The sequence below is a fragment of the Copadichromis virginalis genome, linkage group LG4, assembly GCF_057382275.1.
Source record: "Copadichromis virginalis isolate Kocher_CV1m ecotype Utaka linkage group LG4, C_Virginalis_male_GT1.1, whole genome shotgun sequence".
Taxonomy (NCBI): domain Eukaryota; kingdom Metazoa; phylum Chordata; class Actinopteri; order Cichliformes; family Cichlidae; genus Copadichromis; species Copadichromis virginalis.
In genome coordinates, this window is record NC_140621.1 from 31,281,289 (window position 1) to 31,297,716 (window position 16,428).

At 39.5% G+C, this 16,428-nt stretch overlaps 2 protein-coding genes across 2 annotated transcripts; one reads left to right on the forward strand and one right to left on the reverse strand.

Moving 5' to 3' along the window:
* Positions 1–3,787: 3,787 nt before the first annotated feature.
* Positions 3,788–5,416, reverse strand: pheta2 (PH domain containing endocytic trafficking adaptor 2). The gene is made up of 3 exons (XM_085454896.1): positions 5,336–5,416; positions 4,943–5,243; positions 3,788–4,653 (listed from the first exon to the last, which is right to left on the reverse strand). Exons 1-3 carry the CDS (start codon positions 5,414–5,416, stop codon positions 4,250–4,252), a joined length of 786 nt encoding a protein of 261 aa, XP_085311022.1. The 3' UTR covers positions 3,788–4,249.
* A 1,576-nt stretch (positions 5,417–6,992) lies between these two features.
* On the forward strand, positions 6,993–14,746 carry cd2bp2 (CD2 (cytoplasmic tail) binding protein 2). Its single transcript, XM_085454895.1, has 7 exons — positions 6,993–7,907; positions 8,239–8,317; positions 9,294–9,423; positions 12,411–12,568; positions 12,766–13,330; positions 13,407–13,492; positions 14,206–14,746. The coding sequence occupies exons 2-7, from the start codon at positions 8,243–8,245 to the stop codon at positions 14,314–14,316; spliced, it is 1,125 nt and encodes a 374-aa protein (XP_085311021.1). The 5' UTR covers positions 6,993–7,907; positions 8,239–8,242; the 3' UTR covers positions 14,317–14,746.
* The last annotated feature ends 1,682 nt before the right edge of the window (positions 14,747–16,428 follow it).

A 16,428-nucleotide genomic window follows, 5' to 3' on the forward strand; every position in this document is an offset into this window, starting at 1 on the left:
GAGAGAGCGAGAGGGTGTGTGTGTGTATGTGAAATAGAGAGAAAGAGAGAGAGAGGATGGCCAAGGATGAAGTGATGGCAAAAGTGAAGGAGACAGAATGGCGGGGCAGCGTATCACCTTACAGGAGATCAAAAATAGACCCGGGAGTCTTGGAATTAAGTAAACTTGATAGCTGAGGGACCATGTTGCAGGTTTGCAGTCCCACGTGGACTAATAAGGACATTCAGGACATATATACTTGTTGGACCACTGGACACTGCCTCTCCTCCCCTCCTTCTGTCCACCTCCATCCGTCTGCAGAAAGGCACAGAGGCCACTCTGACTTTATTTTTGGTTTGTCCATTTGCGATATTACAGTTTGATAGGCATTTTATATGCTCAGCAACTGATGCAGCTCTTACCCTGAATGTGCACAGCGCTGCTTTCTTTTTTTAAGCCGTGACAAAGTGACGATGCTGATGTCAAATCTGGGATTTTCCCATGGAAGTTATGATGACAGGAGCTGCTTAGCAGGATCAAATACGTAGTACTACATAAAAACATGCAGCCATTAATAAAACGAGCAACAGCAAGATATATAAGCAATATTTTTTTTACTTAATCCTTACACTGAAATACTTTAGAATCGTGCTGTAGAAAAGGGAGCGTGTCTGAGGATATTCATGCTTACAGACTTAGTTATATAGAATTTCTATTTGTATTTTACCCCCGTCCTTTCTGGATGCATTAATGCAAATGCAAACTGGTCTGTTTTGTAAAAAGAGCTTTATGTATTTATTTCCTCTTTCTTTTTCAGTCTTTTCAAACCTATTCCATCATGGTGAAAAGGAACATTGCCAAAACTGAATTAAATTAATAAGGATAAGGTGTAAACAAAGAGCTTAAACAAATTATTTATCCAACAGTCTTATTGTTTAATAATTAAAATGTTAGTGCAAACAATGTAAACATGTTAGGGATGCAGATTAGTGCCACAACAATGAAACATGAACAAATGAAAAATAATAAAAACAACATAATTGTTATGTTTATAATAATTAATAATGTAATTGAAATAATTAAACAATTTCTGCTATTGTAGGTCACAGATATACAGGGGGTGATACATGAAATGCCTGAAACATTTATTTAGTAGCAAAAGAGCAATGTACGAATACTTCCTGCATTCGGAAAGTAATTTTAAGAAAATGTCCTTAAATTATTAATAAAAGTTTAATCCTAGAGAAAAATTAGATATTACATAATGTGTGGCTTAATTAGATACTTAATACCTGGCAGGGATAATTTAACTTAACTTAACTTTCAATATTTAACTTAGTTTTTTTATTGGACTAAACAAAGACATCATAGTCATAAGCCAAAAGGTTTGCACACCAGTAATTTAATTTTTAAACATGTACATTTATATGTTGTCCCTTAGTTAAATACAATTTTGATTGTGGAAGCAGATAGTCGCTTCATATATAAGATTAATTTTGAGGCCTGAAAACTACAATACTACCTTTTACAAGCAGAATGGCAATTAATTTGCAATGTGTAGTGTGAGTTGCTCTTTTGTGTAAGTCGTTTTTTTCTCATTTTTTGTGTGTTTGTTGTTTCTGAAGGGGTGTTGCGAGCCTTAAATGTACGACAACATGCCAGACAATTGAAAGCACCATTAATCTCTGTCTGAGGCTCTGCCTTCTCATCACTACAGAGGTGTGTGTTTTCTGATTGGTTACAGTCATGAACACTTTCCCACCTGTTTGGCCCCCTCTCACACCGTCTACCCCTCAGGCTCCCACCCCCTTAAATATAAAGGGATTACTTGGCAGGGTGATGGCAGCAGACATTCCCAGAAGAGCATAAAAGGGACAGCTGAGTGCGACCAAAATAGCTAAATAAACCTAACAGTCTGTCGACGTGCCGCCACCCCCCCCCCCCCCCCCCCCCCCAAATAGCAAAATGCTTTCCTTCATTTGCTCTTTCAGGTTTTATATCCAAATCTACTTCAGAGATAATCTGTTTTCATTTCATTAATCAGGCACATTTATTTTTGTTCTGTGGTTGAGACTGTTTGTGTTTCCACTTATCTCCCCACCAGCCACCGATGAGTCACATCTCTGCTTTTCACTGGTTTCCAGTCCCTCAGTAATCTGAATTAGGCTGGTGTTTGTTTTCACTGGACGTGCAGGAATTCCAGGGTCTGAGTCTCAGTACTTACTTTGTATTCTTGTTGACCTTTGACCTCTGTTTCACTAGACCATCAACATCTCGTTGCAGGAGTTATATGTATCACACCACATGGTGTCAGTTTTTACTTTTAAGAGGAAGAAGTGGATAAGATTTGCCTGTATATATTTTTTTCTGTACACTTCATTTATCGCTCATACATGAGACGAAATGCACTGTGGGAGGAAACTGAAGCAGGCAACTCCACGCAGAAACAATGATTCAAACCAGGAACCTTTTTACTGTGAGGTGACAGTGCCAACACGTGCAGCGCCATATTAAACTACACTGAAACTCTGTGTTTTAGCTTTAAAAGCGGCTCCATAATCTGCTCCCACAATAATCATTTTCTTCAAACTGGCCCTTCTAGTTGGACACGAGTGTCAAGCACTTCTTAAGAAATATGCAAACGAGCTGTAACATCTCAAACTTTTCACAGATGTGTCAACTGCTGCAGTTTACTGACTTCACCGTCTGCACAATGTGTTTAATCGCCGCTGTGGCGAGGGAATGCTTTCATACAGATGTGTGTGTACATTGCAGGTGCCTGTGCTGTAATGTGATGCATCCCACCACGCTCTTGAGAAGCCATCTATCATTTCTGGATGATTGGTATGTGTGTATGTAGGGTCTGGAATGTGGAGAAGCTCCCTGCTTGACCTATGGGGAAGACGGTCTTGGCAAATTGGAGTGACACGGGAGACATGAGAGTTTGTAATGTCATAATGTGTGTTTGATCACCGTCCAGTCTGAGGTTACTCTATTTGGTTATTTGAGTCCATCTGTGATTGTGTTACATCAGTCGCCATTCAGTGAATTTCAAAAGCACTTCAGGTGTCTGTTGTTGTTTTTCAAGTTGCAGGACAGCTGAATTGTGGACGCTGCTGATAAAAGTAAGCAGCAACTAACTTAACTAAAGCCACTAAATTGTCTTAAATATGTAACACCAGCTGCATTCTTTGTGTCTCTTGCATGCGTCTATAAATCAGTCAGTCACACACTGTGCCTGCAGCTCCCTCTACTGTTCATGTTCCTTCACTGCTTCTTCTTCTCTGTGCAGGTTCTCAGTCATCCATCCACTGCTTGTTCTTCTTTCGGCTGCTCCTTTTAGAAATCACCACAGCGGCTCATCTACCTCCTCTGTCACAGAAACCCTCCTTCACTACATCCATGAATCTTCTCTGTGGTTTTCCTCCACCCTTTGTCCAGTGTATCCACAATCCCTGCTCTTTACATGCCCAAACCACCTCAGCCTTGCCGCTCTGACTTTCTGATCTGTCCCTCTGATGTACTGATTTCTAACCTGCAAATGAAAAGCTTAACATCCTCAACTCTGTCACCTCTTGTATTTTTGTCAGTGCAACCATCTCCAAACCATACATGGTAGCCGGTCTCGCTACCATCTTCTAAACCTTCCCTTTCACTCTTGCTGCCATCCTTCTGTCACAAATCACCGGTGACACTCATGCTTGCACTCTCTCCTTTCTTTTGCTTTGGATGGTATTTAAGCTCATCTTCCTTCAGAACATGGACTTTCTTACCACCACTGTTAATCACAGGCGTAGATTTAAGAAGGGGCTCTTAGGAGTTATGTTTATTTGTATTTTGTGCATCAAAGTTGTGTGTCAACATGCCAACGAACCAGTTACAAGTCATAAAAAAACAATAGACATGTTTTATTTGATCGTACAGTGAATTTCATATAATACTCTTTTATTTAACACTGCATCATGGTGGGCATCCCACAGCAAGAAAATCACAGGTGTAAAATATTGCCATAAAATATAAAAAGAAAAGGCCCCTTTGAACAGCATCTACCCTGCTTTACATTCCAGTGTGTTTTCTTCACAGAATCTAGAAAATCTGAACTTTCTGCAAAGAGTTTAAAGCTAATCTAAAAAATGACCGGCGTTGATCAGACAGATGTCAGGTGTCTGCCAAAAATGTCAAAATACTAAAACAGGCTCGCTTCCTCTTTGACACACATGACTCACCCCATCTCAGTTCCTCCTAAGGAAACACTAAACTCTTTTTTCTTTCACCCCAGGTCAATAAGATCTTGATCAGTGTGGTCCTCTTCTTTTTGACGACTTTTCAGCCAGTCCTCTCGCACTTTCTTCACTTCCTGGCCATAATAATCATGGAGTTTGCTAAAATCCTCGAACAGGTCAAATCCCACCAAAGGCCACTCCCCATACAAAGGTGCTGGTCCATTAAGAGGTGTGACACAAGCATGTCTCCTGGTCCAGAGTTTGGGGGATTTTTTTGCCACTACTTTAGCTGGTATGGAAGGTGCTTGTAAAAGGGTGCTGGCACTGAAGCTCCTCCCCTCTCTGACTACTGCTGTTTGCTGCATTGTGGTGAATAAGAAGCTGTTTGTGGGCAGCTTGAGGGCACTGACAGAGGGGTGGGACTCACCCAGGCTTTGCTGCCGCTTAGCTTCTGTGAATAGAAACCAAAATATGAACAGAGATGCCTGCTTGTATATATAAAGTGTAAAAATTTCAACAGTTAAATTTTACATTCAGGTTATGTGCTGTGATATTTCAGGACTAGGGGAAATAACTTGCTGTAATCAAACCAGACTATTCTATTTTTATATTTTTTTTAAAAGCTCAGTGAGCTGTTTAAGTGCTGGGCAAACCATAGATTAAAAACATATAAAAATGGCTGATTGAAAGCAAAAAACACATGAGAATTTGATGTATAGGTGGCAGTACTCCTAACACACCTTCATACTGTCTCGCTAGGTCTTTCACCACCATGGAGAGGTAACAGTGGCTGGCTGAGTGGAGAGCTTTCACCCAACTCTCTTGACCCTGGCGATCTATTGCTGCAAATCTGTAGGTTTTGAGTCCAGGCCCAAACACCAGGGAGAAGGTAAAATGTCCATCGGTCTCCGAGTGCTGAACAGCACACCCTTCCAGCACAATGACACCCAGCAGGTGTCTGTCAGCTGGGCGCTCCTGGTAAAAAAGCAAGTTTGCCTTCAGGACAAACCACCGCCGGTGGTAGGTGTCATTTCGTTTTTTCTACGGGGACATTTAAGATAAATGAAGTCAAAAGATTGTATTTGCACATGAAAAGTGATTTCACATTGTTTATGATGTATATCATCTCAAACCCTTTTGTTGAGATATCCCTCTTTATCCACTGGAGATGTGCACGAGAGGTAATGGGTTAAAATCTTCTCATGAAGCTTCATCACAACACCTGAAAAGGAGAAAGCGCTGATGCATTCGGATGATATTTATACCAAAATCTGCACTAGATGTAACGAACACATGACAGAAGAGTGATACGGCAAAACATGCATGGCCCTTAAATTACTGTACTTGTTTTATGTGTGTCAAAGCAAAATGGATTTGTTGGTATGATACAAAACATCCATGAAAGTTAAAAAGTAAAGGCAGGTGTTCAAGAAAACAAATAAAAATGAAAAAATACTTGATGAAAATTATGAAAAGTATGTGTACTAATAAAACTAACATCATTTTTAGTCAGTGTCAGGTTAGTTACATTTATTAACATGACCTGCCTGATTTTACACAAGGCTTTGATTTTTCTACATGACTGTGAGTCGACCGCATCCACAACGTAGCAACACAAAATGAAACATTTTGAAACAATAGAAAAAACTCAAAAAACGGACTCAAAACTAAATAAATAATTCGAAAAAATTAAGCAATGATATTTCAGGTCATCAGAGTCAAGCTTACTCTGTTTTCCCTATTACAGTGAAACCAAGCAAGGCAGATTTTATCTTCTGTTTCTAGTGAAACAGTCTGCAAATATTAAAAGTGTACAGATTATTTAACTTTAATTGGTTTGTGTACCTTTAACTTTTTGCTTTTGATTTTAATGTCTTTTAAATGTGATTTGAATGAATTTTAAGCCATTTAAGCCACGCTAAATAATCTCGCCATGTCATGTCACGGAGGAACCGAAAAACTGCAATACTTGCATATACAGCAGTAAAAACTAGATCCAACACAGTAAATTTATTACTGCTGTACTGCTGTGTTCATACTGCTATTTCAACCATTACGAGCTTTTTCTATAAGTAAGTTACAGTCACAGTGAAAACAGGTGTATAGCTGTGCAGCTAAATTGTATCGACCAAAATCCGACACGCTTGTCTAGTAACTATAAACAACAGTGACATAATAGAAAACGGTGTCTCAGACTCACCCCTGCCAATGATAAATCGCTCACGGGGTCAGTTTGCCCTCTCGCGTGGACTTTACCTTAATTACATTCGCACATATTTTCTTTGATTCCTGTCATTCCTGCTCGTGAAGCCGATTGTTCTCCTCCAGATCCAGACAATGTTTGAATGTATAGTTTCAGGTTACTACCACCGGTTCTCCCTCATGAACAAGAGGACGAGCGTTGAAATATAAATAACTCGACCCACTTCCTGGTAACAAAACCCTGGTAACATTATATTCTCTCGCCTCTGCGCTTGAGTCTGCTTTGAGCTGATGGGTCATACACCGGCAGTTGAAACCAACCTTACTGACAAGAAGTGCTACCTGGAAGTGAGATGCTCAGCCCTCTCACTTCTGCATTTTCTGTCACTTGATCTAAACTTAATATCAGTTAAGTTTAGATCAAGTCTCTCATTGTATGTGAGGCAAATGTCCCTTGTATCTTGAACTTTGTTCAGAAAAAGTATATATTTATCCATATATCTAAAAGCAGAAAAACATTAAATGGCCTCCTGAAAATGTAGCTCATCGTTTCTTTGCTTGTGTCTGTTTTTGACATCCACTTATCCTTTTTATCCTTATGGCCCTCAGAGAATTTAGAATCTAAAAGGCTCCAACGTGTAAAGACATCAAAGGCCTTATACACTGAGGAGCCCTTTCTTGGTATATAAGGCCTTGGATGTCTTATATACTTTGGATATTCATCGCTGCCTCCTGTATTTTTGTAAGTGCCACAGTCTTCACATCATGGCATCTCTCACTACCACCTTGTAAATCTTTCTTGCTGCTTTTTTTCTGTTACTCATCAGCCCTGACACTTGTATCCACCAACACTCCCCTGCCTGCACTCTCTTTTTCACCTCTTTAGAGCATTGTCCTTTAGTTTGGATGGTTGATCCCAGGTATTTGAACCCATCCACTTTCACAACCTCTAGCATTTGGAGCTTCACTGTTACACCCGCCTCTGATTCACACACATGTATTCTGTCTTGCTCCTACTGACTTTCACTAACTATTCTCCTATCTCACGCATTTTCTTCCTTCATCGCCACCTCTAAGTCTAAGAACTTTCTCTTTACTCATTAGTACTTTTCTATCTCTATCTTTAACAACTAAATCCCATCCAGCCCGACCTCTCTGCCTAACCAATCGTAACAAGTTCTTTTCTCCTTTCTAATTGTCCAGCCTCACACACAACTCACTATATACGTCTGTAATACACGTATTTCTGAAATATACGATCCAATTCCCCAAAAGCTGATTCTGTTCATCTAGCGTTTTCAGTGGATGATTAAGTAAACAGAATCAACTTTTGGGATTTTTACTTACCTGGATGATTGAGCATGCATCAAGACAATACAAGCCAATTCATACTCCTCGTCAGCTGGTGGCGGTAGTGCGCCGTATCGCTGTTTGTTAACGACAACGTGAAAACATGAAAAGAAGAAACTGAGTCGAAAACGAACGTCGTTTGAATAATTTTCGGCAAGTTTTTACATCATTTTACAGCAAAACATTATTTTAATAGATTCTTTTTCATATTTCACCTATAGCGTGCAAACATTATACTCAGTAAATGTTATTTCACATCTACAAAGGCGTTTTGAGATGTAGTATTTGCATGTGGTTTGTAGCTCATGTTTTTGGCTAACATGTTAGCCACAGAGCTAACCTGAGTTGCATGTTCAGGGCTAATTATTACAACGTTACAGGGCTACGCGCCTTAAAAGTTTCATAAAACTGCTCAAGTAACATCACAGCTCACCTTCACCTCCACTTCACGGGAATAAAAGAGTCACTGTTTTTCCTCCTGTAGCACCATGTCGAAAAGAAAAGTAACATTTGAGGATGGCAACGGAGAGTTTGACCTCGAAGACGATGTCCCGAATAAAAAGGTAATGCTGTCTTCTTTACACGGTTATTTAAAAAGTATAGACTGCTGTGGTGGCATAGGTTAGCAATAATTATTTTGTAGTGCAATTAGATTCTTACTAGTTGTTTACAGCCAAGCATCACACACGTACTTTCGATATCTCCAATGTTAAAATGGCACAATAATGCGCCAGTATAAGTCAGTTACCGAAATTTAGCTCTGAAGTATTTGTCAGTGTCATGCATACAGTTGTGTATATAGTCAATAATAATAGAAAGTTAGGTGGTGCTAACACTAACTTTCGTAGAGTGAAATAATCTGATGTCAACATATTGGCCTGTGTTTATCTATTATGTATTTAGTGTATTGAAAAACGCAAATGTGTGGTCATTTAGCAGTGTTTCAGCTTTTGATGTAACAAACTAGTTAGCAACATGTTCTAAAGAGACAGCTTAACGCCACATAAGCATCTGTACCAGAGATGCTCAAAGCAAGTGCAAAGCTGCAGATGTTTACATACAGTCAGGGCGTGAATGTCATGCTAAATTTGGGCTTTTAACGGCTTTTTTTGAGCTGTTCTTTCCCAGGATGGAATTATTGTACAGCAAATATAATTGATGACATTAAAAACCTCAGTCATTTGTAGTTCATAGTCATCCTAAAAACACAGATGCATCGTATAAGCAAATAACCTTTACTCTAGTAAAGACTATATTTGGTGGCCAAAGAATTCAATTTGACGACAGCAGAAGCAGCATTAACTGAGAGAGTTTTTCGTGTGCTTTGGCACATTTAATAAAATGTTAGAGCCTTTTTATTTATTTTTTTCTTTGGACGAAACCATTAAAAGCACACTACTCTGTGTGTGTGTCTGTTTTGTTTATTTTTCAAAAACTAATTGATGAAATAGGAGTAGTCAATACATCTTTTTTATGTCATTTCAATTCACTTGGTGAAATATTTGTGTTATTTTTATTTTTCTTCTACTCTCGAAATAGAGTTGTGAAGCTGTCAGCGGACCAGGCTCCAGGTTTAAGGGTAAACATTCCCTTGACAGCGATGAAGAGGATGAAGGAGAGGACACAAACAGCAGCAAATATAATATTTTAGACAGTGATGATGTTGAGGGTATGTTGATTATTTAAGCTGTATCTGTAACTCTTAAGTGGTCCTGTTTACTCTTCACATGTTTATTTCCCCCACATTGAGTCAAATTTAGAACTGTCCCTTTATTTCTTTAAAGGGACAGTTTGATTTCTTAGAATTTGGATTTTATGAGATATTATGATTCCTTTTATTTCCCCCTGGAATGTTTTGCGTATAGTAGAGGTAGTGCCACTTTGGAAAAGTAATTGCTGAAGGGGATAACATATCATAGGTCTGTTAAGTTGACAGTAATTTTTGGCCAAATGAGTTTTAGTTGACTGGTGATTTCAGTGTGTCTTTGTCAGCTGAACAGTTACAGAGACACATCGTACACCCTTGTGTTATCTGAGCAAATTTTGGAGGATTCACTTGAGCATTGCCTTGTTTTACTTGGCCTTCATGCATTGGTTGTACTGTCTTTTTAGTTAGTTGCGTTGCTTTAAAGTGCAGACACACAGCACTTTGCATATAACTTCTACTTTGTTAACATTAGTTGCTAAACCCAAAGCATTTCGAAACACCAAATGATGAGTCACTCTGAGGGACAAGCGGGACACCTTCTAGAATAGAATAGAATTCAACTTTATTGTCATTGCACATGCACAGGTACAGGGCAACGAAATGCAGTGCAAATGCAATTCTACAGTGCCAAACAGTTTATTTTTGTTGTATATCTGTCTTTTAACACAGTTTTAGTCATCCACACTACATCTAGGTAATTTCAGTTTGTGTGGTACATTCACACATGTGGTTAGGTAGTCAAGGTTTTAACTGTTGGAGCATGTACAGGGTGGGCCATTTATATGGATACAGCGTAATAACATGGGAATGGTTGGTGATATTAAAGTCCTGTTTGTGGCACATTAGTATATGTGAGGAGGCAAACTCCTCAAGATGGGTGGTGACCATGGTGGCCATTTAGAAGTCGGCCATCTTGGATACAACTTTTGTTTTTTCAATAGGAAGAGGGCCATGTGACACATCAAACTTATTGGTAATGTCACAAGAAAAACAATGGTGTGCTTGGTTTCAACATAACTTTATTCTTTCATGAGTTATTTACAAGTTTCTCTGTGTTCGCAGCCATTGACATGTCGAAGAGGTTAACACGTGAGGAGCGGATCGAAATTGCGTTGATATCTGGTGAACGCAGTAACCGGGTCATTGCAGCAGATTTCAATGCAAGACACCCTGCGAGACCACCCATCTCCCATGCTACAGTCAGCAAACTGCTTGCTAAGTTTCGTGAAACTGGTTCAGTGTAGGATTTGCCAAAATGTGGATGCAAGAAATCTGTCACTAAAGAAGAAACATCAGTGGCTGTCCTAGCTTCATTCAGCAAGAGCCCACAGCGTAGCACTCGCTGCATGTCACTGGAGAGTGGCATTAGTCAAACATCCCTTTGGCGGATATTAGCTACTCACAAATGTCACCCTTACAAACTCCAGCTACTGCAGCATCTCAACGAGGATGACCCAGATCGGCGCACAGAATTTGCAGAATGGGAAAAACAAAAATTGGAACAGGACCCTCAGTTCACACAGAAGATTTTGTTCAGTGATGAGGCAAACTTTTATGTGAATGGTGAAGTTAACAAACAAAACCAACGCTATTGGTCTGACATTAACCCACATTGGATGGATCCCTCCAAGACTGTTGGACCAACAAAAGTGATGGTTTGGTGTGGTATATGGGGTACAACGATAGTGGGTCCATTCTTCATCAATGGAAACCTCAAGGCCACTGGATATTTGAAATTACTACATGATGATGTGTTTCCCTCTTTATGCACTGAAGCTGGCACGTTCCCTGAGTTTTTCCAGCAAGATGGTGAACCACCACATTATGGGTGCCAGGTCATGAGCATTCCTAGATGAACAGTTTCCTGGAAAGTGGATTGGTCGTCGTGGGCCAGTTGAATGGCCCCCAAGGTCTCCCGATCTGACCCCCTTAGACTTTTATCTTTGGGGTCATCTGAAGGCAATTGTCTATGGTGTGAAGATACGAGATGTGCAGCACCTGAAACTACGGATACTGGATGCCTGTGCTGGCATTTCTCCTGCGGTGTTGCTATCAGTGTGTGAAGAGTGGGAGAAGAGGGTTGCATTGACAATCCAACACAATGGTCAGCACATTGAACATGTTTTATAAGTGGTCAGAAACTTGTAAATAACTCATGAAAGAATAAAGTTACGTTGAAACCAAGCACACCATTGTTTTTCTTGTGACATCACCAATAAGTTTGATGTGTCACATGGCCCTCTTCCTATTGAAAAAACAAAAGTTGTATCCAAGATGGTCGACTTCTAAATGGCCACCATGGTCACCACCCATCTTGAGGAGTTTGCCCCCTCACATATACTAATGTGCCACAAACAGGACTTTAGTATCACCAACCATTCCCATGTTATTACGCTGTATCCATATAAATGGCCCACCCTGTATATCTGTCTTTTAACACTGTTTTAGTCATCCAGACTACATCTAGGTAATTTCAGTTTGTGTGGTACATTCACACATGTGGTTAGGTAGTCAAGGTTTTAACTGTTGGAGCATGTATTCTAAATATCACAGGATTATACTCATTTAATTGTGGGAATCCAAAGTCCTGATCAAGATTAAAGTGCTTAATTATGTGTCCCTACCTAATCCCACTTTAAAGAAATCAAACCCATTTTAGCGAGAAGGGGTGCTGAATTCTCTGATTTCTGTCCTATGCAAGTGAAAGATGTTGTTTTGGCTCAATCAGGGGTTTTCCTACATAGAGCGAATTTTGGCAGCACCCCAGTGGGTTTTTAGTCACAGCCAATGGAAAATCACAAGTGAAATAAATGGTCATAAATAACAAAATGCAAATATAGCAACACATACATACTGCTTTGCCAAAGACCCGCTTTAATCCAGGAAAAAACCCGTAAGCATCATTTGTGAGTAGTTGGTTAATACGACTATGCCAACTGTGTTTTCAGGTCAAGAGGGAGCAACCATTGACTTTGATGAGGGAGTTTCTATTACTCCTTTCAACCTGGAAGAGGAGATGCAAGAAGGACACTTTGACTCAGAGGGGAACTATTTCATCAAAAAGGAGCAACAGATTAGAGACAACTGGCTTGATAACATTGACTGGGTAATTGAGTTCCTTTGTATTACACCACTGTTTATTCTTTCTCTCACTGTTTTTATTTTTTTGTCTGCTTTTTTCAGCCCGAAATCTGCTTTTGAGTGTTGGTGTCTTTGTATTTCACGAGTTTGTAATCTCATTTTGGTGACAGGTGCTTCATATTTTAAACAGTGTTCAGTAATAAAAGTCTCTTCTTTCTTCAGGTGAGAATAAGAGAGCAGCCTTTCAAAAAAAAGAAGAAAGGTCTTGGAGCCAAAAGGACACGCAGAGCAGGTGATGAGGACGAGGCAGAGGAAGAAAAACAGAGAGAAGAACAGCAAGCAGACCAAGAAGAAGAGGAGGAGGAGGAAGAGGCAGAGCCTCCAGAGGACCCACTGGCATCCTTCACACAGCACCAGCTCACTGAAGCTGTCATCGAACTACTGCAGCCTGGAGAAACAGTCGCTACAGCGCTCCGTCGGTTAGGAGGCCTTGGAGGACGGAAGAAGGGAAAGCTGCGGGAAGAAGAAAAATCCACAGGAGAGACCAAAGGGGATAAAGAAAAGCTTGATCGGCTCACAGCGCTAGCTGACCGACTGGTTGGATCCGGGATGTTTGAAATCTATCAGCAAACCTACGAAAAACTGGCCTACATGTTAAAGAGCATGACTAGCAAGCGGCCAGCGGTGAGGGGTGAGGAGGAGGAAGGAGATGAGCTTGACATGTTTGCTGACAAGTTTGATGAGAAGCATGGTGAAACAGCTGAGGACAAAGATGACAATAATAGAGGTAATTTAGTTATTTTATCTGCTTTAATTTTCAAAGACTGTATTTTTGGTTTAATCCCATTTTGCCTTCCATCCAGTGAGCGATGAAGTGATGTGGGAGTACAAGTGGGAAAATAAGGATAATTCAGAAGTCTACGGCCCTTTCACAAGCCAGCAGATGCAGGTACTCTCCTAAAACTACTTGAAATTGAATAACAGGACTTCTGTTAAGTGTTTGTAGGTGACTGTTTAAAATAATCAGAAGGGAAATGGTTCCCTCTCTGGCCATCGATAACGGTAATCGAATCTTTTTAGACCAAAAATCTTTTCATCCTCTAAATCTGAGGCCTGGGTTTCCAACTGGGAATGGGTGGAGTGTCCATTCCGTGTTGGGGAGGTGTTGCTGCTCGAAGTATCTCAGACTGTTGCAGCATCTGCAGTAATGCAGACACTGTACTGATCGATTGTGTTGAAGACAGAGTGTGAAGGTGTCGATTCTCTGGTCAGTCTATGCTCCTAATCTCAGCTATGGTTTTGGGTAGTCATTGAAAGAATGACATCACAGATAGAAGTAGCAGAAATGAGCCTTTTTGGAAGGGGGCTGAGATAGGGTGAGGTTGACTGTTTGGGAGGGTTTCCCCCCTAGAAGTGCTGGAGCAGGTGGCTGAGAAGAAGAGGTCAGGGTGTCTCGGCTGATAAGAGGCAGAAAATTAATGAATAGATTATAGCATCTTATACTGTACATTATCCTAATTGTAAAGGTGTTTGTTGTGGATCTAGAGCAATGTAATAATGAACCTCATAGAGTTAAGAGCTTTTAGGTTTAAGGAATTTTAAAAACACTAATGACATTCAGCTTTGAAATTTGAAATATCTTATCTTCTGGTGTCTTTCCAGGACTGGGTGGATGAAGGCTATTTCAGCAGTGGTGTTTACTGTAGGAGGGTGGACCAGGAGGGATCGCAGTTCTACAGCTCCAAGAGACTGGACTTTGAACTCTATACATGATTTACATCGAGTATTGAAAACTTTGAAGATAATATTATGTTTCAGCTACAATCAATTCTCAGCCTTTTCATGTTTTTTTTTAGGGCTTTGGTTTCAGATCTGCCATTTTAACACTGGTTTTGTTTTCTGTACACTTTTTTTTAAATAAATGATGTATGTGGTGAAGTAATCTGACATGTTTCTGTTAATCTTAGAATCAGATGACTCAATTTTAAGCTCACTGTGTTTTATTTCTTTCTTGACATGTGCTGAAAGTTTAAATAGCCTTTCCAGTTGACGGTACATGTAGCACATTTTGAGAGACTGAATTATTCAGTTATTGTAGAGTATTTTACACTTATAACCATGGTAAAAAAAAAAAAAAAAAGGTACACCCTCTTTAAATGATAAGGTTTTACTGTCTGGACATAATAAAAAAAATCACATATTACAGAGTGTCATTATTTAAAACAAGCCAAAAAGAAGAAGCAGTGTGTGAAAGCATCCTCACTGGTTCCACAGATGGATACAGTTGTGGTCAAGAGTTTACATCCACTCATGGGTGTGAATGTCATGGTAATTTGGGGATTTTAATTGATTCTTGGAACTATTCTTTTTCCAAGGTCGAATGATTAGACAGCATACATCTTTAATGTCTTTGAAAAAGAACAACTGGGTGCACATGTTTGAATTTATTTTGGATTTTGTCTAATCCACACAAGGTCAAAAGTATACATACAGACAAACATACATACAACCCACTAATATTTTGCTAAACTTTCCTTAGCAAGTTGGACCTCAACCAGATGCTTTTGGTAGCCATCAACAAGCTACTGGAATAATTCTGGCTTGATATTTGACCACTATTCTTAGCAGAATTTGTGAATGTTTCCAGGCTTTTAAACAGATGAGGTCTGGCTTTTAATTGAATGTAAGGGACTCAACTTTTATGCATTTTATGTTAAAAAAAAGGGAGTATAAAGAAGTATAAGCTATAACCCTCCCCCTTCTTATTGTTAAATAAATGACTGCAACATTCATCTTCCTTTCAACAAAACTTATGGCCTACATATATCGAGATGTAAATTGCACCAATGCATTAATATGTATACAAGCTATACAGCTCATTCATATATACATACATTGACCTATATCTACACAAACATATGTACTCATAGATGTAGTCACGCACAAAATCACTTATGTAGAGTCAATGTTTCGACTCTTTATTCCAGAATGAATAAATTAAGAGGGTAAGTAACAGCCCACTGCTGACTCAAAGCAGAACTTTTTGGCAGTTTTGCTGGTCCCCAAGTAATTCCATGGAGGAAATACATCTGCAAATTATTTAGAGAAACAATCGTTGCGTGCCAGTCAGTCTGGGAGGGGATATATGACTGTTTCCAAACAATTTGAAGTTTATTATTTTACAGTGAGAAATATTATTCACAAGTGGAAAACATTAAAATATTCACAGTTATGAAGCTTTCCATGAATCAGGAGTTAGTCACTGAGTGGACCATGAACACTATACACTAAAGTTTTCTAGAGACAAATCTGAGGAGAGTTAAAGCTTAACTGGGTCATACAGCAGGACAGTAGTCTCAATGCAGCCGCAAATCTATCACCGAATGGCTGAAAAAGAAAGGAATCAAGGTGTTGCAGTGGCCCAGACAAAGGCCAGACCTCAATCTGATTAAAATGCTAAAGCGTAAACAAATCTGGCAATCCTCACTGAACTGAAAAGAAGAGTGAGCCAAAACCCCTCCACAATCATGTGCAAGACTGATAAAGTCACACAGGAATTTTTACAGGTACTATTAAGATACTTCTGCCGTGGAAAATGCACATTTTCCATACAGAAGAATATACGTAGAAAGTAGAAAAACCAAAATCCAACTCTGATCAACTTGCGTGCATGTAACAAAAGATGGTGAAAGATGGTGCAGTAACTGTTCGATTAGCTGAGTGACTATTTAGTAAACCTAAGAAAAAGAAGCGGTTTGCTGTTAGATGTCACACGTTATACTAAACTGAATATTTTTTTTTTTTTGGGGGGGGGGGGGGGGGGTATGCTAATATTTGGTATTTTTATGAAATTATGCGAGCAAAGCTACTTATTGTTGCATTAAT

Coding starts and splice junctions, on each gene's coding strand:
- cd2bp2 (XM_085454895.1), top strand. CDS start 8,243: ATGTCGAAAAGAAAAGTAACATTTGAGGATGGCAACGGAGAGTTTGAC. Junction 13,331..13,406: donor CAAAGATGACAATAATAGAG/GTAATTTAGTTA, acceptor CCTTCCATCCAG/TGAGCGATGAAGTGATGTGG. Junction 13,493..14,205: donor TCACAAGCCAGCAGATGCAG/GTACTCTCCTAA, acceptor GTGTCTTTCCAG/GACTGGGTGGATGAAGGCTA.
- pheta2 (XM_085454896.1), bottom strand. CDS start 5,416: ATGAAGCTTCATGAGAAGATTTTAACCCATTACCTCTCGTGCACATCT. Junction 5,244..5,335: donor AGGGATATCTCAACAAAAGG/GTTTGAGATGAT, acceptor ATGTCCCCGTAG/AAAAAACGAAATGACACCTA. Junction 4,654..4,942: donor CCTAGCGAGACAGTATGAAG/GTGTGTTAGGAG, acceptor TTCTATTCACAG/AAGCTAAGCGGCAGCAAAGC.